The sequence below is a fragment of the Salvelinus sp. IW2-2015 genome, linkage group LG22 (assembly GCF_002910315.2).
Source record: "Salvelinus sp. IW2-2015 linkage group LG22, ASM291031v2, whole genome shotgun sequence".
Lineage (NCBI taxonomy): Eukaryota > Metazoa > Chordata > Actinopteri > Salmoniformes > Salmonidae > Salvelinus > Salvelinus sp. IW2-2015.
The window spans coordinates 9971409-9997973 of record NC_036862.1 but is presented as its reverse complement, the minus strand read 5'-3'; the positions used below and the strand labels follow the sequence as shown (position 1 = coordinate 9997973).

At 42.4% G+C, this 26565-nt stretch overlaps 2 protein-coding genes across 3 annotated transcripts; one reads left to right on the top strand and one right to left on the bottom strand.

Annotated features, from left to right (window-relative positions):
* The first annotated feature begins 2318 nt into the window (after positions 1-2318).
* On the top strand, positions 2319-22074 carry LOC111982767 (transcription elongation factor SPT5). Of its 2 annotated transcripts, none has more exons than XM_024014358.2 (30): positions 2319-2410; positions 2789-2904; positions 3348-3507; positions 3632-3697; positions 4732-4743; positions 7392-7461; positions 7575-7640; positions 7753-7818; positions 7924-7954; positions 8054-8122; positions 8304-8555; positions 8664-8753; positions 8848-8918; positions 9027-9132; positions 9266-9359; positions 9474-9610; positions 13232-13387; positions 13496-13642; positions 13872-14018; positions 15027-15152; positions 15254-15338; positions 15522-15632; positions 16174-16276; positions 16392-16519; positions 16632-16737; positions 17110-17268; positions 17400-17568; positions 20991-21194; positions 21448-21543; positions 21669-22074. In XM_024014358.2, the coding sequence occupies exons 2-30, from the start codon at positions 2818-2820 to the stop codon at positions 21807-21809; spliced, it is 3255 nt and encodes a 1084-aa protein (XP_023870126.1). In that variant the 5' UTR covers positions 2319-2410; positions 2789-2817; the 3' UTR covers positions 21810-22074. The 2 variants fall into 2 exon arrangements, with proteins under 2 accessions (XP_023870126.1, XP_023870125.1); XM_024014357.2 differs by having other exon boundaries at positions 4729-4743.
* Positions 22034-25319, bottom strand: LOC111982768 (ribonuclease T2-like). Its single transcript, XM_024014359.3, has 10 exons — positions 25231-25319; positions 24771-24868; positions 24492-24549; positions 24352-24419; positions 24143-24200; positions 23993-24060; positions 23482-23595; positions 23308-23356; positions 22815-22892; positions 22034-22550 (listed from the first exon to the last, which is right to left on the bottom strand). The coding sequence occupies exons 2-10, from the start codon at positions 24854-24856 to the stop codon at positions 22353-22355; spliced, it is 777 nt and encodes a 258-aa protein (XP_023870127.1). The 5' UTR covers positions 24857-24868; positions 25231-25319; the 3' UTR covers positions 22034-22352.
* Between the last annotated feature and the right edge of the window lie 1246 nt (positions 25320-26565).

Genomic DNA, 26565 nt, shown 5'->3' with positions numbered 1-26565 from the left:
GTAATACAATGGTTCCAGACACTGCCATACTCCTCCCCCCAATGGGAAAAGTAGGGAGTGACTGGAGTACAGACATTGTGGAGCCCTTCACATGATTTAACAGATACATTAACATACAGTATGAAGACAATGTTCAAACCTGTTCACATATGAAGACAATGTTCCATTCTGATATTCTGCATATTACCAGACATGTAAAAGACAAGCCTGACCTCTCCCCTCTCTGGGCCCCAAGTGACTTTTCCCTAGAGAAGAAAGGAAAATGCAACTGCCGACAGTATAGTCCAAAAAGAGACATTCTAATGACAAGTATCTCACATAAGCATATTATGAAAGTAAATAAAACATCTTATTTATCTGTTACCTAACTAATTCTGATTCAGCTACGACACTACCAAGAGAGTTCTCATCTATATTATTCGTAGCCATCTATTTACCACCACAGACTGATGCTGGCACTAAGACCGCAATCAACCAACTCTATAAGGCCATAAGCAAACAAGAAAATCCAGAAGCGGCGATCCTAGTGGCTGGGGACTTTAATGCAGGCAAACTTAAATCAGACTTGGCACTCCAGTACCGTTTGCCGTGCGGTAGCAGAGAAAACAGTCAATGACTAACAGTCCTCTGACACCGCCTGGTGTAGAAGTCCTAGATGGCAGGAAGCTTGGCCCCAGTGATGTACTGGGCCGTTCGCACTACCCTCTGTAGTGCCTTGCAGTTGGAGGCTGAGCAGCTGCCATACCAGGCAGTGATGCAACCAGTCAGGATGCTCTCAATGGTGCAGCTGTAGAAGCTTTTGAGGATCTGCGGACCCATGCCAAATCTTTTCAGTCTCCTGAGGGGGAAAAGGTTTTGTTGTGCCCTCTTCACGACTGTCTTGGTGTGCTTGGACCATGTTAGCTTGTTGGTGATGTGGACACCAAGGATCTTGAAGCTCTCAACCTGCTCCACTACAGCCCCGTCGATGAGAATGGGGTCGTGCTCGGTCCTCTTTTTCCTGTAGTCCACAATCATCTCATTTGTCTTGATCACGTTGAGGGAGAGGTTGTTGTTCTGGCACCACACGGCCAGGTCTCTGACCTCCCTATAGACTGTCTCGTCGTTGTCGGTGATCAGGCCTACCACTGTTGTGTCATCGGAAAACGTAATGATGGTGTTGGAGTCGTGCCTGGCCGTGCAGTCATGGGTGAACAGGGAGTACAGGAGGGGACTTAGCACGCACCCCCGAATGGCCCCTGTGTTTGGGATCAGTGTGGCGGATGTGTTGTTACCTACCCTTACCACCTGGGAGCGTCCTGTCAGGAAGTCCGGATCCAGTTGCAGAGGGAGGTGTTTAGTCCCAGGGTCCTTAGCTTAGTGATGAGCTTTGTGGGAACTATGGTGTTGAACGCTGAGCTGTAGTCAATGAATAGCATTCTCACATAGGTGTTCCTCATGTCCAGGTGGGAAAGGGCAGTGTGGAGTGCAATAGAGATTGAGTCATCTGTGGATCTGTTGGGGCGGTATGCAAATTGAAGTGGGTCTAGGGTTTCTGGGATAATGGTGTTGATGTGAGCAGTGACCAACCTTTCAAAGCACTTCATGGCTACAGACGTGAGTGCTACGGGTCGGTCGTCATTTAGGCAGGTTACCTTAGTGTTCTTGGGCACAGGGACTATGGTGGTCTGCTTGAAACATGTTGGTATTACAGACTCGGACAGGGAGAGGTTGAAAATGTCAGTGAAGACACTTGCCAGTTGGCCAGCGCATGCTCGCAGAACACGTCCTGGTAATGTGTCTGGCCCTGCGGCCTTGTGAATGTTGACCTGTTTAAAGGTCTTACTCACATCGGCTGCGGAGAGCGTGAATACGCAGTCTTCCAGAATGGCTGGTGCTCTCATGCACATTTCCGTGTTATTTGCCTCGAAGCAAGCATAGAAGTAGTTTAGCTCGTCTGGTAGGCTCGTGTCACTGGGCAGCTCTCGGCTGTGCTTCCCTTTGTAGTCTGTAATGGTGTGCAAGCCCTGCCACATCCGACGAGCTCGAATTGGGATCATGTGTATACTGTGCTAATGCCAATACAAAAAAAAGTAAAGGAGAGCACTATACAATATGGTGAGCTTAGCAAATTATGCGTTTTTGTTTAGCCGCCAGCTTTATGCATCTTCGCCATTATTATTACAAAGTAGGTGTTCTGCTGTGGACAAGAGACCCAACACCACTGAAATAAAACTCTTTGACGAGACTGCACCAATTTAACCACTGCTTGAACCAGGATTTCGAACCCTCGCGGGAATTTGATTCGTACCACTTCCAAATCTCGTGATTCTGTGTATCGGAGGAAGACGTGGAAGTGCAAAAAAAATATCAACGTAAAACCATATTTTTGTTTTAGTTAAATCCAACCCAAGACGCGCGTTTTAGAAAGGTAATACATAGCTTTGCTTGGAATGTATTTATTAAAATATACTTGAAAATGTGGGTTGTTTGCTAGCTTAACGTTAGCTTGCTAGCGTGATTCGGAGGTTACTAGGCCTTGCCTTCTATCAACATTGTACATTCTCTGTATGTTTCGGTGGTTTACATTATTTTAATAAACTAACTAACTACAACATGTATTGTTGGAGAATAACTTAGCTAAGCTTGTTATCCTGAAACATCTTTACTCCAGCTTTTTGGCTAACTAGCTAGTACAGTGCTAGTTAGCAGCTAGCAATTATTTTGTAAGTCTCGCCCAAAGAAGGACTGTTTGAACTAACAGTTAACGTTAGTTAGCAAACTAAAATCATTGTGTTTTTCAACTCAGTCTCTTTAGAGGAGGCTGCTGCTCCAAGAATGTCGGACAGTGAGGACAGCGACTTCTCTGACAACCAGAGTGAACAAAGTAGCGAAGCCGAGGAGGTGGACAAAAATGAGGCAGAGGTAAGTTAGCGAACACGGGTCTGGCTAAAACTGCATACTAGTTAACAACACTAAGCCGTCTTATCTAACTAACGTTCGTTAGTTAGCTGTTAGCAGGTTGGTCACATGGTAACATTGTAATTCGTGTAAGATAGGGTTTCCAGCACTGTTATTACACACATAGTAAATAAAGACCATAAGTAATGTAACAAGCAGCTAGCTATCTGTAACAGCACAGTGCTAACCTCAGGCTATCCAAATAGCTAGCCTGACTGTGCATGGATGGACCTTACACAGTTGAATGGGTGGGTGGAAGAGATGCACCTGTGCATGCATAGCCCTCGATTTTCTACTGTATCCGAATTGATGCTAACAAATCTCCTAGGTTGGCTCCAAATTGATATTGCAAGTTTCACTGCATTTGACATAACTTGTGAGTGGTTTGAATGTTTCCCCCTAAATAGGAAGATGGGCAGGCAAGTTTATCTGGCAGTGATAAGGCAGCAGAAGAGGAAGGGGAAGACTTGGCAGATGAGGAGGAGTATGATGAAGAGGAGGAAGAGGACGATGATGACCGTCCCAGAAAGAAACCCAGGCATGGAGGTTTCATCTTGGATGAAGCCGGTAAGCCAAATCTAAACTCTAATAATACCATCACGGTGTAGAATAGTTGTCCACATGTTCTTGCTCACCAGAAAGTTTTCATTGAATGTATCTGAAATTCTCCCTTTCCCTCTTGTTTGTTTAGATGTGGACGATGAGTATGAAGATGAAGACCCGTGGGAGGAAGGTGCTGAGGATATTTTGGAGAAAGGTAAGGTCACACATGCTGCCTTGTTTGAGGATATCTCACACCTGAGAGGGAGTTATGAATGAACAACGTTGGGGCAGTAGTCTGTTGCGGAGGACTCAGTTCATGAACTTTGTTGCGTTTAAATTATTATTAGAAAATGACTTTCCTATGGGTGGTGTGCAGATGCTTAGGCATGATGGATTGTTTGGATTCCAGAAGGGACGGGAAGCATTACAAGTACAATCAAAACATCTAAGCCAAAATTATTATATGTGAGAGTATTGACTGTGTTCTTCCTGCGCTAATAATTCCTTTTCTTGTGCATGCCTCCTTCAGTTAACGGTAAATCAATTCCAGATTTTCTGCTGTATGTTTTCCTTGTATCTAATTAAATGGATTAGTTATCTCTCATTCAACAAGTCACATTCTGTTATAACTCCACCCACATTTCCGCACTACTGCACATCTAACGGAGCACAGATGGCAAATACATTATTGGGATCTCCTATAGTAACTGGGCTACCTGTATGAAGTAATACATTAGTGTATTGTATTTGACAGCTGTAACCTATTTACTAGTCAGGAAAATATTGTAGAAATGTTGTTGGATGGTATGTTAACCTGACACCAGCAGAGTTATGTCAATAACTTGTCAATAATCTGACCATGGTGTTCTAGGCACTTAGGTGATCAAAGAGGGAACCAAATGTGGCCATTTGCCTGAAATGCTACCTGTTAGGAGAAAGCTAATATATGTGTGAATTAGCTAACTGATATTGTTTAAGCTTTTTGTGGCACATCAATCAGCCATATCACAAAGACTCACAATCATCCACATTACAATCGTCCACACTATAATCATTCACACTACAATTATCCACATGACAATTATCCATAGTCTCATGTGCCATTTGGTCTAGTCTTATACTATCATTAATGTTTATTTTTTCCTTTCAATTGTTCCTACCTGTGCCCATGTCACTCTGTGTGCACAATCTCATTTGGTTCGTAATGTGTGTTCCTCCCTCTACCAAAACCTGGCTGGCCTGGAGCAGAGGAAGCCGAGGGTAAGTGTTATCCATCTTCTTCCAATAGGAAAAAGACCCACCTACCACTTGCGGCTAGACATGCGCTGCATTCGGAAAGTATTCAGACCCCTTGACTTTTTCTACATTCTGTTACGTTACAGCCTTATTCTAAAATGTGATCCTCCATAATGACAAAGCAAAAACAGGTTTTTAGAAATGTTTGCAAATGTGTATATACAGTTGAAGTCGGAAGTTTACATACACCTTAGCCAAATACATTTAAACTCAGTTTTTCACAATTCCTGACATTTAATCCTAGTAAAAATTCCCTGTCTTAGGTCAGTTAGGATCACCACTTTATTTTAAGAATTTGAAATGTCAGAATAATAATAGAGAGAATGATTTATTCAGCTTTTATTTCTTTCATCACATTCCCAGTGGGTCAGAAGTTTACATGCACTCAATTAGTATTTGGTAGCATTGCCTTTAAATTGTTTAACTTGGGTCAAACGTTTCAGGTAGCCTTCCACCAGCTTCCCACAATAAGTTGGGTGAATTTTGGCCCATTCCTCCTGACAGAGCTGGTGTAACTGAGTCAGGTTTGTAGGCCTCCTTGCTCGCTCACGCTTTTTCAGTTCTGCCCACACATTTTCTGTAGGATTGAGGTCAGGGTTTTGTGATGGCCACTCCAATACCTTGACTTTGTTGTCCTTAAGCCATTTTGCCACAACTCTGGAAGTAAGCTTGGGGTCATTGTCCATTTGGAAGACCCATTTGCGACCAAGATTTAACTTCCTGACTGATGTCTTGAGATGTTGCTTGAATATATCCACATAATTTTCCTGCCTCATGATGCCATCTATTTTGTGAAGTGCACCAGTCCCTCCTGCAGCAAAGCACCCCCACAACATGATGCTGCCACCCCGGTGCTTCATGGTTGGGATGGTGTTCTTTGGCTTGCAAGCCTCCCCCTTTTTTCTCCAAACATAATGAAGGTCATTATGGCCAAACAGTTCTATTTTTGCTTCATCAGACCAGAGGACATTTCTCCAAAAAAGTATGATCTTTGTCCCCATGTGCAGTTGCAAACCGTAGTCTGGCTTTTTTTATGCCGGTTTTGGAGCAGTGGCTTCTTCCTTGCTGAGCGGCCTTTCAGGTTATGTCGATATAGGACTTGTTTTACTGTGGATATAGATACTTTTGTACCTGTTTCCTCCAGCATCTTCACAAGGTCCTTTGCTGTTGTTCAGCGGATTGATTCGCACTTTTCGCACCAAAGTACGTTCATCTCTAGGAGACAGAACGCGTCTCCTTCCTGAGCGGTATGACGGCTGTGTAGTCCCATGGTGTTTATACTTGTGTACTATTGTTTGTACAGATGAACGTGGTACCTTCAGGCGTTTGGAAATTGCTCCCAAGGATGAACCAGACTTGTGGAGGTCTATAATTTTTTTTTATGAGGTCTTGGCTGATTTCTTTTGATTTTCCCATGATGTCAAGCAAAGAGGCACTGAGTTTGAAGGTAGGCCTTGAAATACATCCACAGGTACACCTCCAATTGACTCAAATGATGTCAATTAGCCAAACAGAAGCTTTTCCAAGCTGTATAAAGGCACAGTCGACTTAGTGTATGTAAACTTCTGACCCACTGGAATTGTAATACAGTGAATTAGAAGTGAAATAATCTGTCTGTAAACAATTGTTGGAAAAATGACTTGTGTCATGCGCAAAGTAGATGTCCTAACCGACTTGCCAAAACTATAGTTTGTGGCTGGGCCACTCAAGGACGTTCAGAGATTTGTCCTGAAGGTACTCCTGCGTTGTCTTGGTTGTGTGCTTAGTGTCGTTTTCCTGTTGGACGGTGAACCTTCACCCCAGTCTGAGGTCCTGAGCGCTCTGTAGCAGGTTTTTGTCAAGGATCTCTCTGTACTTTGCTCCGTTCATCTTTCCCGCGATCCTGACTATTCTACCAGTCCCTGCCTCTGAAATACTTCCCCACAGCATGATGCTGCCACCACCATGCTCTACTATAGGGATGGTGCCAGGTTTCCTCTAGACGTGACGCTTGGCATTCAGGCCAAAGAGTTCAATCTTGGTTTCATCAGACCAGAGAATCTTGTTTCTTAAGGTCTGAGAGTTTGTAGATGCCTTTTGGCAAACTCCAAGCGGGTTGTCATGTGCCTTTTACTGAGGAGTGACTGCCGTTCGGCCACTCTACCATAAAGGCCGAATTGGTGGAGTACTGCAGAGATGGTTGTGCTTCTGGAATTGCCTCCCATCTTCACAGAGAAACTCTGGAGTTCTGTCATAGTGACCATGGAGTTCTTGGTCACCTCCCTGACCAAGGTCCTTCTCCCCTGTTTGCTCAGTTTGGCCGGGCGGCCAGCTTTAGGAATAATCTTGGTGGTTCCAAACTTCTTCCATTTAAGAATGATGCAGGCCACTGTGTTCTTGGGGACTTTCAATGCTGCAGACATTTTTTGGTGCCTCGACATCAATTTTAGAATAAGGCTGTAGTGTAACAAAATGTGGAAAAGGGGAAGGGGTCTGAATACTCTCCGAATGCACTGTAGGTGTACACAGACAGGTTCTTAAAGTACCACTTGTTTGAACTGAAGGAAACTTACATTCAGTCTTATACATGAAATAGTTTTTTGTTTGATTTATGTGTCTGCTTTACTCTTCAGTGTCCAACATTGACCATGTGGTCCTGGATGAGGATAACTCTGGCTCCCGCAGGCTGCAGAACCTCTGGAGGTGATTTGTTCTAATGGGCTACGAGTGGCTAGGCTTCTTTCATTGATATTTCAGTTGTTACTATGCAGAGCTGTGTTCTTGAAGTCTGACATTTGAATGTTTGAATGTTTCAGAGATTCCAGAGAGGAGGCCTTGGGTGAATATTACATGAGGAAATATGCCAAGCAATCAGGAAATGAGTTAGTATTTTCACAGTAGTAATCTGTCGAAATAGTTGGCCCAAATTTCAGTTTCAAAATTGATTTGACCTTTTATCCCCTTCACTGAAATATCGTTTTTGATTTCCTTTAGTTTTCCTGGGGGTTCTGAGGAACTGTCTGATGACATCACCCAGCAGCAGCTGCTCCCTGGCGTCAAGTATGTATCACTTCACCAAAATGGGAAATAGATTTTTAGTGGACTACAACAATCCAAAATATACATTTTCTCAATGATCTTGGTATTATATTTTCTTCTTCAAAGGGATCCTAATCTTTGGACGGTCAAGTGTAAGGTATGGAGCTTATATTTTTGTGTAGGTAGACATCCAAAGGTTCAGCACACAAATATATTTTTTCCCCCTATGTCATGCAACATTATTTTGATATTACAGATTGGGGAAGAGAGAGCAACTGCCATTGCCTTGATGAGGAAATTTATTGCCTATCAATTCACAGACACGGTATGTCCCCGCCCTCATTCTCTGCATGGATATGTTCCATGTGTTAAGATGCTAATGTTTGCATTTAGTATTTTATATGATTGATCTCTTAATAGCCTGTACATTCTTGTAGATCAAAAATAAAATTGGAGCTTTGACAACCTGTGAAACCGTTTTTATTTCTGACACCATTTCTACACAGCCCCTCCAAATCAAGTCGGTAGTGGCTCCCGAACATGTCAAAGGTTACATCTATGTAGAGTCGTACAAGCAGACTCACGTCAAAGCTGCAATTGACGGAATAGGCAACCTGAGGATGGGCTTCTGGAACCAGCAGATGGTTCCCATCAAGGAGATGACAGACGTCCTCAAGGTGGTCAAAGAGGTGACCAACCTCAAGCCCAAGTCCTGGGTCCGACTCAAGAGAGGCCTATACAAAGATGACATCGCCCAGGTACGCATGAAACACATCGTGGAAGACAAAGGTGTGAAATGTATTTTGAAGACATAAGTAAATATCCTTATCATATTCTTGAAACATATATGTATTCTCCTCCTTCAGGTGGACTATGTGGAGCCCAGTCAAAACACGATATCACTGAAGATGATTCCCAGGATAGATTTGGACAGAATCAAGGCCCGGATGAGCATGGTAAGCAACAGCAGCACTCTGTTGTCACCACCTGTCTACTCACCACCCTCCACTTTGATATCCCCTGACACTCTTCTTGTTGTCTGTCTCCCAGAAAGACTGGTTTGCAAAGCGGAAGAAGTTCAAGAGACCAACCCAGAGACTCTTCGATGCAGAAAAGATCAGGTACAAAGAAACATGTCCTAAAGACGATCGTTATTGGGGATTTGATTACGCTATCCTAAATGGGTAAGATCGTCGCCTCAGTTACTTCCTGACGGTGTTTTCTTCCAGGTCACTTGGTGGGGATGTCAGCCATGATGGAGACTTCATGATATTTGAGGCTAACCGCTACAGCCGCAAAGGGTTCCTCTTCAAGAGCTTTGCCATGTCTGCTGTGGTAACACGACCACATTGCCTCAATACTACTGTTTTATTGGCCATTTGTTGACAACCCTATAGGGAAAAACGGGGCAGAAAAGTGGTCTTCGTTATCTGTACCCATGGCCCATTCTCTTTATCGTCTTTTACAGATCACTGAAGGAGTGAAACCCACTCTGTCGGAGCTGGAGAAGTTTGAGGACCAGCCAGAAGGCATTGATCTGGAGGTGGTGACTGAAACCGCAGGTAACAGCCACTTCTAAAGCATATTCAGGACATGAGATGTAGTATTTACTTACTGGTTTTCATTTACATGTGTATCTGTTTTTGTAAGAGACGTGTCTTGTTGTGTGACCACAGGTAAAGAGCGTGAGCACAACCTCCAGGCCGGGGACAACGTGGAGGTGTGTGAAGGGGAGCTGATCAACTTGCAGGGCAAGATCCTGAGTGTGGATGGCAACAAGATCACCATCATGCCCAAGCATGAGGACCTCAAGGTAATGGCAAGCGCCAAACAGGCGACGACATTGGGAGGACATTTCAGATTCGTCCTACTAGAGTTGGGCCTAAATTCAAATTGTGTGGAAACACGTTCACATTGGTTAGAATTGTCAAAACAGTACATAATGTTCTGCAGGTTTTCGACAGAATTTCGTGCAGATATTCTCATGCCCTAAAGTAAGATTATCAGCCTATATGTTGTTGAAAGCAACCCAAAGACAAGGACCCTGGGTCAAGCCATTACAAGCCAGATTCTTGTTTTGCATAGGAATGATGTGTTGTTATTTATTAGTCTAGCCACATGAATTGGAATTTAATGAGAACTACCACTATAAACCAGGGGTGGGCAATCAACGGAGGGACCTTTTTTTAATAATTATTTTTTACATTTTGGGGCAGATATTTGTCAAAATCGACATCAATATGTGGCCAGAAAAAAATACACTTTCCAAAGTCCATTATAATTTCTGCATACTTTCTATCAGTTTTTAGATGTTCAAGTGTAGCCTGGATTTGTTTTTCAATCCAAAATAATCATTTATAAGGATGCACCTTACTTTATTTTCCATTTTATGGCCTTTTTAACTATTCTAGCACATACTGCAACCAAGTTTCTGTGTTTATACAGAAAATAAGAAAATATGTGAAATTACTTTAATATAGGAAAGGTGTAAATTGTTTTATTTGCATCAGTGTCATAGTAGTGTGTATAGGTGGCATGGAAGTCAGACGCAGGAGAGTTAGACGGAGTGTAAATGTAGACTTTTACTAAATGTCCACTCGATATGCTCCAAGCACYAAAATATACATATATCAAATAAACATGGGTACGAGGACCCGTCGCACACCTATACAACAAGAAAACAATACTTGACATAAAACAATCTCTGACAAACACATGAGGGGAAACCGAGGGTTAAATACACAATAGGTAATGAATGGGATTGAAAACAGGTGTGTGGGAAGACAAAACCAATGGAAAATGAAAAATGGATCGATGATGGCTAGAAGGCCGGTGACGTCGACCGCCGAACACCGCCCGAACAAGGAGAGGCAACGACTTCAGCAGAAGTCGTGACACAAAGTGACTGAAATGCATCTGAAAGGATTTGTAAAGTTCAGGGAAACATCCGGGAAGCTCATCAGGTAATAATTGTATGTATATAAAAAGGAAATCTGCCTTGCATTCAATTGCGGTTTTGTCACAGTCCTTTCGAAAGTGTCCTGCGCGGCTTGTGAGTGTCGTAGAGGAAAACAGAAGACACGTATGTGTTCCTGAGTTCTTCCAACCGTTCAAACACTAGAGCCAAAATCCGCTAATAGTAGACATCTGAGGTTACTGCAGTTCTATAAACTAAGCGGCGCAATCAGCTGACGACAGACAAGCTCTTTAAAAATATATATATAAAAAATCCACCGCAGGCTGCATTTAATTGGCTGTCTAGCCAGATCCTGTTTCAGCCAAGTCAAATAGCCTGCAGAGGAAACCGGATCTCCTATTATTTTTGACAAATTGAGTATGTAGTATGCTTATTGGTCATAGTATGGATATCGTTTGTATGCCAAAAGTTCCTGGATGTCGTACTACAATTACCAAAATACGAAGTATACAAGCAGTGGACACTATTTCTGTGCTTTTAGGGCCAATAATGCAATTCTTCAGAAAATGGGAGTGGCTTCACACATTTTTCAGATTTGAAGAAAAAGGTGGAAAATATGCAGCCGAAGTCCAACGAGAGGAGATACAAATTCATTGCATATCAATGTAATGAAGTAATTACTTTTCAAATAAGTTACGTCACACTTTGTTGGCTGACAATTGGTTGGCTACGCTAGCCTTACGAACCGCATAGCATATCATTACAGCAGTAATATGTACCGGTATGTTAGCTAGCTACCTAACGTTAGTTGGCTACTAATACATCAAACTTGCCAGTATATTAACTATATGCTATCTAACTACCCAACATGTATTGTCTTGATTATTCATGTCTTTCTTAGCATACCTTAGTGGTATAGTCATTGTGCGTTCTCAATGGACATTGTCAATGAAGTCGTAAGATGTCTAGCTAGTAATTTGTTATACTTACAAGCTAGCAAGAAGTTGCATAGCAACAGCATCAACTTCCGGTAGACAAGTAAAGCTCAAGTACACTCAAATGACCGTTTGTTTACGGTATACTAAAATGAAAGTGTATAGTATGTAGTATATACTCATTAAGTATGTAGTACACAGTATGTTAGTATGGCTATTTGAAAACATCTAATGAATGACCCGGGGTCAAGCGGTTACAAACCGGGGCCCAGATTCACAAAACCTTAAGAAGATTCTTCTTAACTGTCATTTTTTCCTTAACTATAGACTTATGAAGAAAGTTAACTTAATTGAGGAATAGCAACTTTTATGTTATTTTTTCCCTATGTTTCTTCCTAATAAAGAAAAAAAAATAGGATTCTTATTATGTTTTAGGATTTGTTCTTGGAAATGCACTTAACTTTAGGACAGCTAAACCCTTGTCTTCTAACTGGATATTTTTGTAGCCATTAACGTTTTGTTACGCCAATGCCACAGACAAAGTTGGCTACCGGACATTTTAAATACAACAAGAAAACAAATGAAATGCACTTTATATAGCTAGCTAGTGTTAAATAGCTAGAGTTAGCTTGTCAATTTGCAAAGAAGAACTTGGCTAACTTGCCGGCCACGCAGTCCTTCTACCACCGTCTCTCCAATCATGAACAACACCTTCTCCAGCTGGTCCACATTAATGGTCGATTACCCCCCCCCCCCCAGCCTTCTTCTACTCCCTGCTTCTCTCAACTCCCTTCTTAGCTGCCAACTTGATGTCGGACCACTTTTTTACGGTGTCACTGTCCCTTGCCATACCCCCGATGGCAGAGACAGAATCGGCTTCTCTCGGCCATCCTCTCTTTTTGGTCTCTGCAGTGACCCGCAGTTATCGAGTCTCCCCAACAGCAATCTTTTCCCGGCTGCTATTTTCTTGAACCATGGCGTCAAGCTCTTGTTTGCATTTTTATTTGTGATATAGCTAGTCTGATGGCTATAATCTGTGAAAAAAGTGTTTTTGTTTATAGTTTGCGAGCCCAAAAAAAATAATATTCTCAAGACATAAAGCAGATAAATAAATGGAAATATCTACACTTCATTATAGAGGGCCAAAGCCTATGTTTCCTGTCACATGTGCTTGGAACCAATAAATAAGCCTGTCACTAATGTCAATGCCACAAAGAAGTTATTTACGAAGTTCTTAGGAAAGATATTTACGAAGCTCCTAAGAACTATGAATTCTTAACATTGAGGAACTACTTAGTTTTTTTTTTTCTTAAGTAGTGTTTTGTGAATCCGGTCCCAGATTCTTGTTTGCATAGGAAGGTAGTGTTTATGAGTCAAGACACATAAACTGGAAGTTAGAGAAATACCAGCAACATAACATCAAGCATGATGAAGACATTAGGCTTCCCAGAAATGTGGGACGGATAGAATTACAGGATCAAAACATTTACGAGGCAACCAGACATTCCCACTGTGTTCTGTTCATTCTCAATGGCACTGATACAAAATAATGGTTTGTCATTGATGCCTGGGCTGTGTGCAGGATCCTCTGGAGTTCCCGGCCCACGAGTTGAGGAAGTACTTCCGTATGGGTGACCACGTCAAGGTGATAGCAGGCCGCTACGAGGGCGACACTGGCCTCATCGTACGCGTGGAGGAGAACTTTGTCATCCTCTTCTCTGACCTCACCATGCACGAGGTAAGCAACGTCACATTATTGGACTGGGAAATCAACTTGCATAATTCCCATGTAACTTCAGTGAACCATTATCGATGTTATGAGGGGGTGTGTGTGTGTGCTCTACAGTTGAAGGTCCTGCCCAGGGACTTGCAGCTGTGCTCTGAGACGGCATCAGGGGTAGATGCCGGGGGCCAGCACGAGTGGGGGGAGCTGGTTCAACTGGACCCCCAGACTGTGGGAGTTATTGTCAGGCTGGAGAGGGAGACATTCCAGGTTGTTATTCTTAATTTTCCAGAAATAATCAGGTTCAGATCAAGGCAAACTTACCCAATCGCTTATAAAATAATTATGTGGGCTTAGAGTCGTGACCCATTTCATCTGTTCCTGGAATGGGCAATTTTAAAATTGGTTCCTTGTGTAACGTATATTAAATTGTAACAGATGAGCCTAAATCCCTGAGAATCACTATAGGGCTCACATGTATTCCACCTCTTCTCCCCAGGTCCTCAACATGCACGGCAAGGTGCTGACGGTGCGTCACCAGGCAGTGAATCGACGGAAAGACAACCGCTTTGCCGTGGCACTGGACTCTGAGCAGAACAATATCCACGTCAAAGACATCGTCAAGGTCATCGACGGGCCACACTCGGTAAGATTCACGACCACAGTTCTGCTTTCTGTAGGTCTAAACTCATAGAAAATGTAGCTATAGTAGGGCACTATAAAATCGATGTGGAAGAACTCGGACGGAATCACGGAATCCAGACATTAAAACGTAATTCAACAATATTCCAAAATGTATATGTTAGTAGGAAATCAACTAAATGTATTGAACTTATTAGAACATTTTATTAATTTGCCTAAGATTATCATAATACATTAACTAAATCTATCAGTGATTCTTAGTTTACTTTCTGAAGAGTCAACACAGAATTGCCTCTATCTGTGAGTGCGTTTGTCTACAGCACCACTTTGTGTAGCCGTTAGCGATGATGCTAATGAGAACCGTGTTCTGGTAGATGGAAAGGATTTCCACAAAACCTTAATTAAATGTTAACTACAAAGTAGTCTGTCTACCTGGCAGAATAATCCTAATTATTTGCATCAATCTAGTGGCGATTTGTTTAGGAAAGTCTGCAATCACACGTGCGCTATAGAAACACTGCTAACGAAAAGTCTTTTGCAGTTGCACACTTGAATTAAAGGGCATCTGCACCCAAAAATGAAAATTCCTTCGATTTTCCCCAGACGTTAAACGTGGTCTCCTGATGTCGTTTAAGCCTTGTTGTGGACTTAGAACATACAATTTTTGTATCCTGATTTTTAAAGAGTGCGAGGATCTGAAACCTGGAAAAACAAAACAGAAAATGTCATTTGGGGGGGAACTAAACGGAATTAGGCAAAAAATGTAATATTTTCTAGGGCTCTACTATATGCCTCCATCTAGGTTTGGCTACTGTACTTTCAAAGCCAGTGTCTGCCCTCATTAACAAATTTGGTAGCAGTTGGCTTGAAGAGACTTTTCATGCTCAAAATGGGACTGTATGTTGAGTTTTAGGCCATATCGCCCCATCTCTAGCTGTTTTTCTATTTGCAAGAGGTACGATTAGCATGAATAGATTGTTATCATAGAAGTGGTGTGTGATTTGTTTGCCAGGGGCGTGAGGGGGAGATCCGCCACATTTTCCGAGGCTTTGCCTTCTTGCACTGCAAGAAGCTGGTGGAGAATGGGGGCATGTTCGTCTGCAAGACACGCCACGTGGTACTGGCCGGGGGCTCCAAGGTCAGTCTCCCACTCGCTTTCACCGCATCACTCTTAACCTTCTCCAGTGGGACCCATCAGAGGTGTTGTTGACATCTGATTCTTCCATTCTTTGGCTATAGCCCCGAGATGTCACCAACTTCACTGTGGGAGGCTTCGCGCCTATGAGTCCACGCATCAGCAGCCCCATGCATCCAGGTGGTGGTGGTGAGTAGAGTACAGCTCAGCTCACAGAGATCATGTGTTGATAGACCCATTCATCATAAACTGTTTATTGCACAGCTGTTGTTCATTTGTAGATATTAGGAACCGGTCTCTTAGTGCAGGATACCACACTAAATAACTACTATCAGGCCAGAAGTCTTAAACAACTCCTTTCCTCTCCTTCAGGCCAGCAGCAGAGGGGCGGTGGAGGTGGAGGACAGATGGGGCGTGGCCGGGGCAGGAGGGACAACGACCTGATTGGACAGACCGTCCGCATCTCCCAGGGACCATACAAGGGTAATGCTGCGTTCATAACATCTCGTAAATTAGTAAATATCAGCTTACAACTGGGAAAAATCCGCTTGGACACCTCTTCTGGTATGTTTCCCATTACTAGTGGGAAACATATTTATCATCTCTGAGCTCCGACTTCTCCCACATGCTGAAATCTGACATCGCATGCTATTGAAATGATCTCAGTAACAGCATTTTCGGCTGTAAATGTTTCAAAAACATTTTAATAAAGAATAGATTTTTCGAACAATATAATTTGTTTGAGAGCACGATACGTGTACTTTCAGTTTATGGTTGACGCAGCTTGTTTGCCATTAGCCAATCTGAGTTCTCAACGAGTTCAAAGCATGTGAATACACACAACTAGTTTCTCATAGTTTAGGTCACATGGGAACCAGACAGGGTTGTCTTCTGCCATAGAATGAACAATAGGCACGTTTTGCAGAAAATGCTGTTGCACCATGGGTGTTTGACTTCCAACACTTGATCCTTCTTATTCTCATTGGGGGTATCTTTTGGCTTAACCGTTGCCATTATTTCCCAGGGTACATTGGAGTGGTGAAGGACGCCACAGAGTCGACAGCCAGAGTGGAACTGCACTCCACATGCCAGACCATCTCTGTGGACCGACAGCGTCTCACCACAATGTTTGTTCACGTCACAGATATATTACCGTGATATATTGTGAATTCAGTTTTATATTAATGCAATATTTCACCTTTTCAGTGTTATTGAGTGTTGTCTTGTTTTTGTTACGTTCAGGGGAGCCAAGAGGCATGGAGGAATGACTTCCACCCACGGACGCACCCCCATGTACGGTTCCCAGACCCCCATGTACGGGACAGGCTCCCGTACTCCCATGTACGGCTCTCAGACCCCCTTACACGATGGTGAGATGCACACCCCCACCAAGGGAATACCTCTATGGACCGCCGTCAGAATATATACCCCATGACCTGCAGTAGAGCTTGTTCTCATTGTGGTGATTCTTGTTCCCCACAGGGAGCCGTACTCCTCACTACGGCTCGCAGACGCCGCTGCATGATGGGAGCAGGACGCCGGGGCAGAGCGGAGCGTGGGACCCCAACAACCCCAACACACCGTCCAGGTAGGCTACATGTCCTGGCAGCCTGGAGGCCCATCTTGTGTTGTATAGGGCTCTCTCTGTCATGTCAAATCAAAGTGTCTTTGTCATATGCAAACCATACGGGTAGTGTACACAAGTACAATGAAAATAGAGTTCTTGCCGGCTCTCAACAATGGTTCAGCTACAGAAAAATATTCAATGAAAGATTAGTAGAAAAAATAAATGTGTGAAAGTCCCTCATCAGTCTATGGTTGATAAGGGTTTGTTGGTCTTGGTCTTTTGTGTCAAAGTTGAATACAGCTCTTGTCTGTATTTACTACAGATCCTGAAAAGATGTTTCCCTGATAGGATGATTTTTTGGAAGCAGTCTTTAACCTGTTCCTCTGGTTTCAGGGCGGATGACGACTATGAGTTTGGTTATGATGACGAGCCCTCCCCGTCCCCTCAGGGCTACGGGGGCACGCCTAACCCCCAGACCCCCGGCTACCCAGAGGTGCAATCACCCCAGGTCAACCCCCAGTACAACCCCCAGACACCAGGCACCCCAGCCATGTGAGACACATTTTTGTTTGTTTTCTGTCGTCTTCAATGTCTCTAGGCCCCTTTTACAGTGGCGATCAACTGCTCAATGTGGATTTGATTCTCTCTGTCCTAGCCAAGTCCACTGTGTGTGTGTTCCTCAGGTACAACACAGAACAGTACTCGCCGTACACTGCCCCCTCCCCACAGGGCTCGTACCAGCCCAGCCCCAGTCCTCAGAGTTACCATCAGGTGGCACCCAGCCCAGTGGGCTACCAGAACACACACTCACCAGCCAGCTACCACCCCACCCCCTCACCCATGGCATATCAGGTAAGACCCACCACGCTTGACATTAACTTTTTATAAAAGTAAAATAAAATGAATATCTTTTATACCGTAGAGAATCAGACAAATGTATTCAAGCCTGTCTCAAAATACAACACTGCCCCTACAAGGCTCCCCTGGAGGATGGTGGGTCACGCCTGGTAGCCTATGAAAATATTGGAACATAACAATCACAACCAAATACATTTTATGTCTTTATAAAATAATTCCCTCTAGTGCTCAAAATTAAGGGCGTCGTCCCTGGGACGAGAAAACATGACAAATTCATATAACCACTTTTTGTAAAGCAATAAGGCTGATGCAACCGATCAAACCGTTCAGCTTAAAATGTTGATAGAAATGTTGATGGCTGTAGGCTACATATGAATATTCCAAAGTGCAATTAGTGGGAAAACACCGTTCTCAAAAGCACACCGCACTCGCAAGCGTTTTCATGTGACAGAATATCCGTTAGAAATGAAGAGGGTAGATCTAAAGATGCAGCAACTAGCATGGGTTACTAATATGACCTATGAACAGTTGACTTTGAGATGTGTCTGTTACTTGAACTCTTTGAATAATTTTTTTGGGCTGCGTTAAGCCCTGCCACACTCTTCATATTATTTCCCAGACATCTGTTTCTATTATTTATTTATCTTGATTGCAATATGCGGTGTAGCATTCAGTGTGTTGACATCGTGTGTGCTCATTCTTTCCCACTAAGACTTTGTTTATAAAATGTCATCTAGGGGGAATTTCTTTTAGGATCAAACGCGTTTGAATGCTGATCTGTATCCAGTTTCCCAAAAGGCTAAGTTCACTAGAACTCTTGTTAATTACTGACAGCCTCCACTATTCCTGTGTTTTTTTGCCCTTCTGTGTCACCTTATACTTAGTTCTCTGCTAAACATATAATCAAGATATTTATCTGTCTCTTTGACTGCACAACGAAGTTCACTACGAATACAACGGTGCCAGTGTCTTTGCAATTGATTCAAACAAGTATAGGTTAAAATGAACTGGGGTGACTGCATTAAAAGATGAATACAGTAGGCTACATAGGCCTATATATTGAAATCAATTTCATGTTCAATCAATTGAGTTCTGTTGCTAATTTTAGACTACTGCCTAGGTCTGTAATTATTGCCTTAATATATATGTGTAATAACATGTGCACAATGATTTACCAAATATGTGATTTAGTGCTTTATTATAGAATAAGCTGCCTCAGTAGGCCTGTTGGCAGCCATAGGTGATCATATAATTATGTTAGATGAAAAGGAAAAATCCACAGTGTGTTTTAACAAGGCATCGTTCCTACAACAGCCTAATACGTAACCCGTGTTTCTAAAAACACCACGCTGAGAGAACGTGCATTATGCATCCTCATGATGTGGCAAGTGACACTTTGATTCTTGAAAGTCAAATATCTTAAACTTGACTGCTGGCATGCAAAACATTTTGAGACGGTACTAACGGTGGACTAATAATATATATATTTTTATATATATACGTGTGTGTATGTATATATGTGTGTGTGTGTGTGTATACATCCATATATTCACACACACACACAGTTGAAGTCGGAAGTTTACATACACCTTAGCCAAATACATTTAAACTCAGTTTTCACAATTCCTGACATTTAATCCCAGTAAAAAATTCCCTGTCTTAGGTCAGTTAGGATCACCACTTTATTTTAAGAATGTGAAATGTCAGAATAATAGTAGAGTGATTTATTTCAGCTTTTATTTCTTTCATCACATTCCCAGTGGGTCAGAAGTTTACATACTCAATTAGTATTTGGTAGCATTGCCTTTTAAATTGTTTAACTTGGGTCAAACGTTTCGGGTAGCCTTCCACAAGCTTCCCACAATAAGTTGAGTAAATTTTGGCCCATTGCTCCTGTCAGAGCTGGTGTAACTGAGTCAGGTTTGTAGGCCTCCTTGCTTGCACACGCTTTTTCAGTTCTGCCCACAAATTTTCTATAGGATTGAGGTCCAGGCTTTGTGATGGCCACTCCAATACCTTGACTTTGTTGTCCTTAAGCCATTTTTACCACAACTTTGGAAGTAAGCTTGGGGTCATTGTCCATTTGGAAGACCCATTTGCGACCAAGATTTAACTTCCTGACTAATGTCTTGAGATGTTGCTTGAATATATCCACATAATTTTCCTGCCTCATGATGCCATCTATTTTGTGAAGTGCACCAGTCCCTCCTGCAGCAAAGAACCCCCACAATATGATGCTGCCACCCCCGTGCTTCATGGTTGGGATGGTGTTCTTCAGCTTGCAAGCCTCCCTCTTTTTCCTCCAAACATAAGGATGGTCATTATCGCCAAACAGTTCTATTTAAAAAAACAATGTCCCCATGTGCAGTTGGAAACCGTAGACTGGCTTTTTTATGGCGGTTGGCTTCCTTGCTGAACGGCCTTTCAGGTTATATCGATATAGGACTCGTTTTACTGTGGATATAGATACTTTTGTACTTGTTTCCTCCAGCATCTTCACAAGGTCCTTTGCTGTTGTTCTGGGATTGATTTGCACTTTTCGCTCACCAAAGTACGTTCATCTCTAGGAGACAGAACACGTCTCCTTCCTGAGCGGTATGACGGCTGCGTGGTCCCATGGTGTTTATACTTGCGTACTATTGTTTGTACAGATGAATGTGGTACCTTCAGGCGTTTGGAAATTGCTCCCAAGGATGAACCAGACTTGTGGAGGTCTACAATTGTTTTTCTGAGGTCTTGGCTGATTACTTTTTTATTTTCCCATGATGTCAAGCAACGAGGCACTGAATTTGAAGGTAGGCCTTGAAATACATCCACAGGTACACTTCCAATTGCCACTCAAATGATGTCAATTAGCCTATCAGACACTTCTAAAGCCATGACATAATTTTCTGGAATTTTCCAAGCTGTTTAAAGGCACAGTCAACTTAGTGTATGTAAACTTCTGACCCACTGGAATTGTGATACAGTGAAATAATCTGTCTGTAAACAATTGTTGGAAAAAATTACTTGTCATGCACAAAGTCGATGTCCTTACCGACTTGCCAAAACTATAGTTTAACAAGAAATTTGTGGAGTGGTTGAAAAACGAGTTTTAATGACTCCAACCTAAGTGTATGTAAACTTCCGACTTCAACTATATATATATATTATCAGCTATAGTTTTTGAGTGTTTTCCTTTAAGGTGTCTAAGTAAGATTTGACAAGAGAACTGATCAGAGAGCAGCCTTTTTTATTTGATCCCATCAGTATGGACACATGCTCCAACAACTACGCAACCGTTCTCTCTGTGTGGTGTTTTGAGAAATGAGCGTTACGTCTTCAGCTGCTGTAGGAACGATGCGTCAGTAAAACACTCTTAAGCCTAAGTTCCATCGAATCCCGGCTTTGATCTTTGTCTCCTCCTGTCGACCCAGGCCAGTCCAAGCCCCAGCCCGGTAGGCTACAGCCCCATGACCCCCGGCGCCCCCTCCCCGGGCGGCTACAATCCCCACACCCCCGGCTCCAACATCGACCAGACCTCTTGCGACTGGGTAACCACCGACATCCTGGTGCGCGTTAAAGACACCTTCCTGGACAGCCAGGTGGTTAACCAGACAGGCATCATTCGCAGTGTCACAGTGAGTAGCAACGATCACACCACCTCTCCACGTTGTTATTATTATATTATATATTGTTATTATAGTATAAACACATAACCCCCCCCCCCCCCCCCCAGGTTAGACATATAGGGGATCTCATTCGAGGGGGCTGAGCCCCCCTTTCCCCATCTTAACCATGTGTTACGTTGACGAGTTTGTTCTATCAAACACAACATGAATGGTCTGAACCAAGTACTCCATCGTTGACCTGATGCGTCTTCTCCTTCCTCAGGGTGGCATGTGCTCCGTCTTCCTCCAGGACACAGAGAAGGTGGTGAGCATCTCCAGTGAACACCTGGAGCCTGTCACCCCAACTAAGAACAACAAGGTAAGGCTGCTTCTCACCACAGCACCTCTTCACTGGACTCAGAGCTCTGTGGACAGATGCATGGTTCTTTGGGTTCATAAGGCCCTGACTGCTCATGGTGTGTTGTCTGTGGTGCTTCTCTCCAGGTGAAGGTGATTCTAGGGGAGGACCGCGAGGCCACGGGGATCCTACTGAGTATCGACGGGGACGACGGCATCGTCAGGATGGAGCTGGATGAGCAGCTGAAGATTCTCAACCTCCGCTTCCTTGGCAAGCTGGAGCTCTGAGCCATCACACCCCAAACTCACGCCCTGCCCTCACTGCAATGCAGCGTCACTCAAAACAAGCAGAATATGTGCCCTCATGTTCACTATCAAAGATTAAAGTGAGAAATGTTTTTTCATTTAGTCAAACGTGTAGTCTTAGTGAAATCCCATCAGTTTTTAGTGCTCTGTGATTGTCATTTTTTGTCTATGCTTTACATTTTTGGTTTAGAAACTACCTTTTGGGTGAGAGTATACCATGTCAATAAATGTGAAGTGTTTCAATGTGTGGTGTCTTTAAAAACATTGTGTTTTGTATATAGGTAACAATAAGGTGCTTTAAAATACTCTTAAAGGGTTTTGTAATTTTTGGGGTAATTTTTTTTAATCTCCAAAAGCATGTTTTGCAGAAGAAAAATACTGAAAGAACATAAAGTGGCTGTATACTAAATGAGTGCCTTAATGTAATCTACCTCAAAGATGTGAGCCCTGCAATTCAACAACTTGCTTATCGTTAGGTTACGCCAGCAGGCATGGCAGCCCAGTCTGGTGAGGGCAGACGTAGCACTAGTCACAGGGCTGGTGTGGGCGGTCGTGGTTTATAGGGAAGTAGAAGATGGGGGAGTCCTGTGGACAGGGGTGCCCAGGAAAGGTGTGCCAGAGCTGGGTAGGTTGAGGTTCAGTTCCCTGGTCCTCTTCATGATGACATCCAAGGGTGAGGTTTCGAGACAGAGGGATCTTCACCTGGACCAACACTTCTCGTCCCTGAGAAGTGATGGGGTATTCCATTTACACAGCCACAAATTAACAATGTTTCTCTACAACCAATATATCTGAAGCATCAACGCTATTGCTGAATTACACCAAAGGGAAATGTGATAATGTGTGGTTTGGTACATTACTACGGTGATGCTTTATCTTGTTCACAGATTTGTATGTGCTCTTGCCTATTCCATTGCTGACCTTGTCAAGCCAAACAGTTTGGAATGATAGCACAGACAGACTGGCACTCAGGCTAGGGATGCTTACCTTTTCATTTATACACTGAATCTGGACACCGGGGTCATCTCCAATGACTGGGGCCAGAGCATGGTTGACTTCATCGCACTGACCAGATGGCAGAACAATGCAGTAATAGACTTATTCAGCTGGAATTCCTCAAGTTTCATCCTACTTCCTCATGAAAACGTTTTATGTTAAAAGGTAATTGCCTTTTTGTCATAAATAGGAAGTGTTTGCCATGTTCTCAAGGTTTCTCTTTTCTAATGTTTCTGATATCAACCAAACAAGTTCACTTAACTGGTTCTATATTATTAGAAACCTATTAAAACCAATGCTGCAAAAATACAAGATTATTGAATTACAATGTTTATGGCCTTCATATCCTTATTTGGATGCAGTGTCTCACTCTGTACATCCAAATAAGGGTACAGGAAAATCATAATTTAATTTCTGTAAACCCTACAATGCAATGCCAATAGCTGTATTTTAATCCTTTCCCAAGGTGATGGGCATTACCTACCTGATAAGACTGGTTACAGGAGGGCTTGATGCCTGCATCCTCTAAGGTTCTGAACAATGGGTGGAGAACAGGTAGCTTAGCCAGGATAAAAATGCAAGCTGTCAACACAGGTTTGACGATGTGTAATGGTGAAACAGGCAGGTTAGATGTGTGAATGTGATCAGTGGGGCTGACCGGTCAATATCGAAGCGCTCGCGTAGTTTCAGACATATTTGGAAGTAACGCAAAGGAGAGTTCATGCCCTCCACACAGGCAGCACAAGAGCCATGTTTGATCCATTCATCTTTCCTGTTGGAGAAACACATGCACATTCAGTGACACGCTCTGTTATGTACCTGTAACACATAACCGCCATTCTGTTAACCGGAATACAGTAATAACTTATATTCTGTGGTGACCTCTGACTATTTCCATTCAATCTAATGGAGAAAATAATGCTAAATTGTATAACAGAAACAGACGGTGGACAGGTAGTATTAAAAGCTGAAGAATCACATTTGTAAGAAGACCTCAACTGGGTTGGGGTCAATTTGAATGAAGGCCAGTCGATTCAGGAAGTAAACTGACATTCCAATTCAATCATTTAAAAAAGGACATCTATTTTTAATAACTTCTCCATGACCCGAAAGGAGAATCTATGTGAAAAATTTACTTCAAATCGAATTGACACACATCTGCCTCTTACCAGAAGAGAAAACTGGAGTGGGTCTTGAGTAGGGATGGCCAAAGTTGAGAGAGTTCAGGGTCCAGCTCCTGAAAGAAAGAGGGATCTCTGCTGAACACATGGATCCTTCATTGTCCTTCGATGGTGACTGTAACCAGAGACATGTTTTACCTTGAGGTCAGAGTGGAATATTGGCCAGCAGCGGCAACATGTATGAGCTTTCAAAGGCCTAGGTAAAAAACAGAAAACAATTCTGATATGAATTGACATTCTCATTCAGTTTATTAAGATCAGTCAAAAGGTTTTATTCTATTTATTTATATTTATTTGAAGTACCAATCACACATTTCCCCTTTAAGATAAAAAAAAAAGAATAATACCACAGTCCATGGATAGTCCAGTTCTGGATGTTTGGAGGTATTCTGCATTGAGATGAATTCTTTAGACCCTGTGCAGAGTTAGATTGAGTTAGAATAACAGGAATGGGTGATGTGCTGTGGAGAAGTGGTTTTAAACTCACCAAACAGAAGCTCCCAGGCCACTGCAGAGTCAACTTCAAACACTGCCATGTACAGAACCTGGGAGAGATAGAATGATTCTGTATCCTAATGCCCAAAACTATTTAATATTTCAACATAACAATACATCACACTCAAGTATACTTGTCCAAAAAGATTGTAGCCAAAAATCTGCATGCACTATAAAAGTTGAAAATAAGTAGTCTTAAATTATAAAGTCTACATTGATCTACATTACACCATTGGATTGGAGTATTTACAATGCAAGATTCTCATCTTACTTTTCCGGCTGTCCTGCTGTCCAGTGGTCAGACTCCAGGGTGAGTGTAAGGACAGTGAGCAAGGCCACCATGAGCAGCGCTGACATATTTGTTCTATTCTAGGAGTGAGTGACATAAAACATATGTTGGCTACAATTGTTTGTGAAAAAAGTCTGAAATATGTGGCTCTCATAAACATTAAAGAAACCGCAAATGTGTCGATTCATAGGAACGTCATAGTAAATGATGCGCTAACAACTTGTGTTCGACGCCAGTTGAAAAAGCATCGTACATTTCACATGGGCATGCCTTACCGTCGAGTCTACACTTTGCTACTTCTTATTATCTTCGTTATCACCTCTAACTACAAACAAGGACAGCTAGAGACATACATGCATGTCTATACACATCACATTTACAATAACCCTATATAACAACTATAACAACTATGAGACTTTAATACATCAGTTATGAGACTTACCAGAGACAGTGATCATTTGCGACTGATCTATACTGACAGTTCTCTGCAAATGTGAGAAGAAAAATGCTAAACCAACTGTTTTCCTGATTTCATGATCACAGCTGGGGAGAGGTGAGATAACATACCCAGTTCCCCTTTCTGAGGACCTCAACCCAGAAATTAAACCAAGACTGTCTGGCTTTCAGACTCTTAAATAATATTATTCACACAACTGGAAGATGGACAGTGTGCCCTGAAAGCAAGTGAATAAATTTGAATGATGCAAATACAGGAATGATATCACCTACACTACCATTCAAAAGTTTGGGGTCACTTAGAAATGTCCTTGTTTTTGAAAGAAAAGCACATTTTTGTCCATTAAAATAACATTGATCAGAAATACAGTGTAGACATTGTTAATGTTGTAAATGGCTATTGTAGCTGGAAACGGCAGATTTTTTAATGGAATATCTACATAGGCGTACAGAGTGGCAAAGAAAAAAGCCATATCTCAGACTGGCCAATAAAAAGAGAAGATTAAGATGGGCAAAATAGCACAGACACTGGACAGAGGAACCCTGTCTAGAAGGCCAGCATCCCGGAGTCGCCTCTTCACTGTTGACGTTGAGACTGTTTTTTTTGCGGGTACTATTTAATGAAGAGAACTTGAGAACTTATGAGGCATCTGTTTCTCAAACTAGACACTCTAATGTACTTGTCCTCTTGCTCAGTTGTGCACCGGGGCCTCCCACTCCTCTTTCTATTCTGGTTAGAGCTAGTTTGCGTTGTTCTGTGAAGGGAGTAGTACACAGCGTTGTACGAGATCTTCAGTTTCTTGGCAATTTCTCGCAAGGAATAGCCTTCATTTCTCAGAACAAGAATAGAATGAGGAGTTTCAGAAGAAAGTTCTTTGTTTCTAGCTATTTTGAGCCTGTAATCGAACCCACAAATGCTGATGCTCCAGATACTCAACTAGTTTAAAGGACAGTTTTATTGCTTCTTTAATCAGGACAACAGTTTTCTGGTGTGCTAACATAATTGCAAAAGGGTTTTCTAATGATCATTTAGCCTTTTAAAATGATAAACTTGGATTAGCTAACACAACGTGCCATTGGAACACAGAAGTGATGGTTGCTGATAATGGGCCTCTAAAAAAATATAAAAAAATCTGCCGTTTCCAGCTACAACAGTCATTTACAACATTAACAATGTCTACACTGTATTTCTGATCAATTTTATGTTATTTTAATAGACAAAAATGTTGCTTTTCTTTCAAAAACAAGGACATTTCTGAGTGACCCCAAACTTTTGAACGGTAGTGTAAGTATAAACTGTCAATGAGAAGCATACATCTTC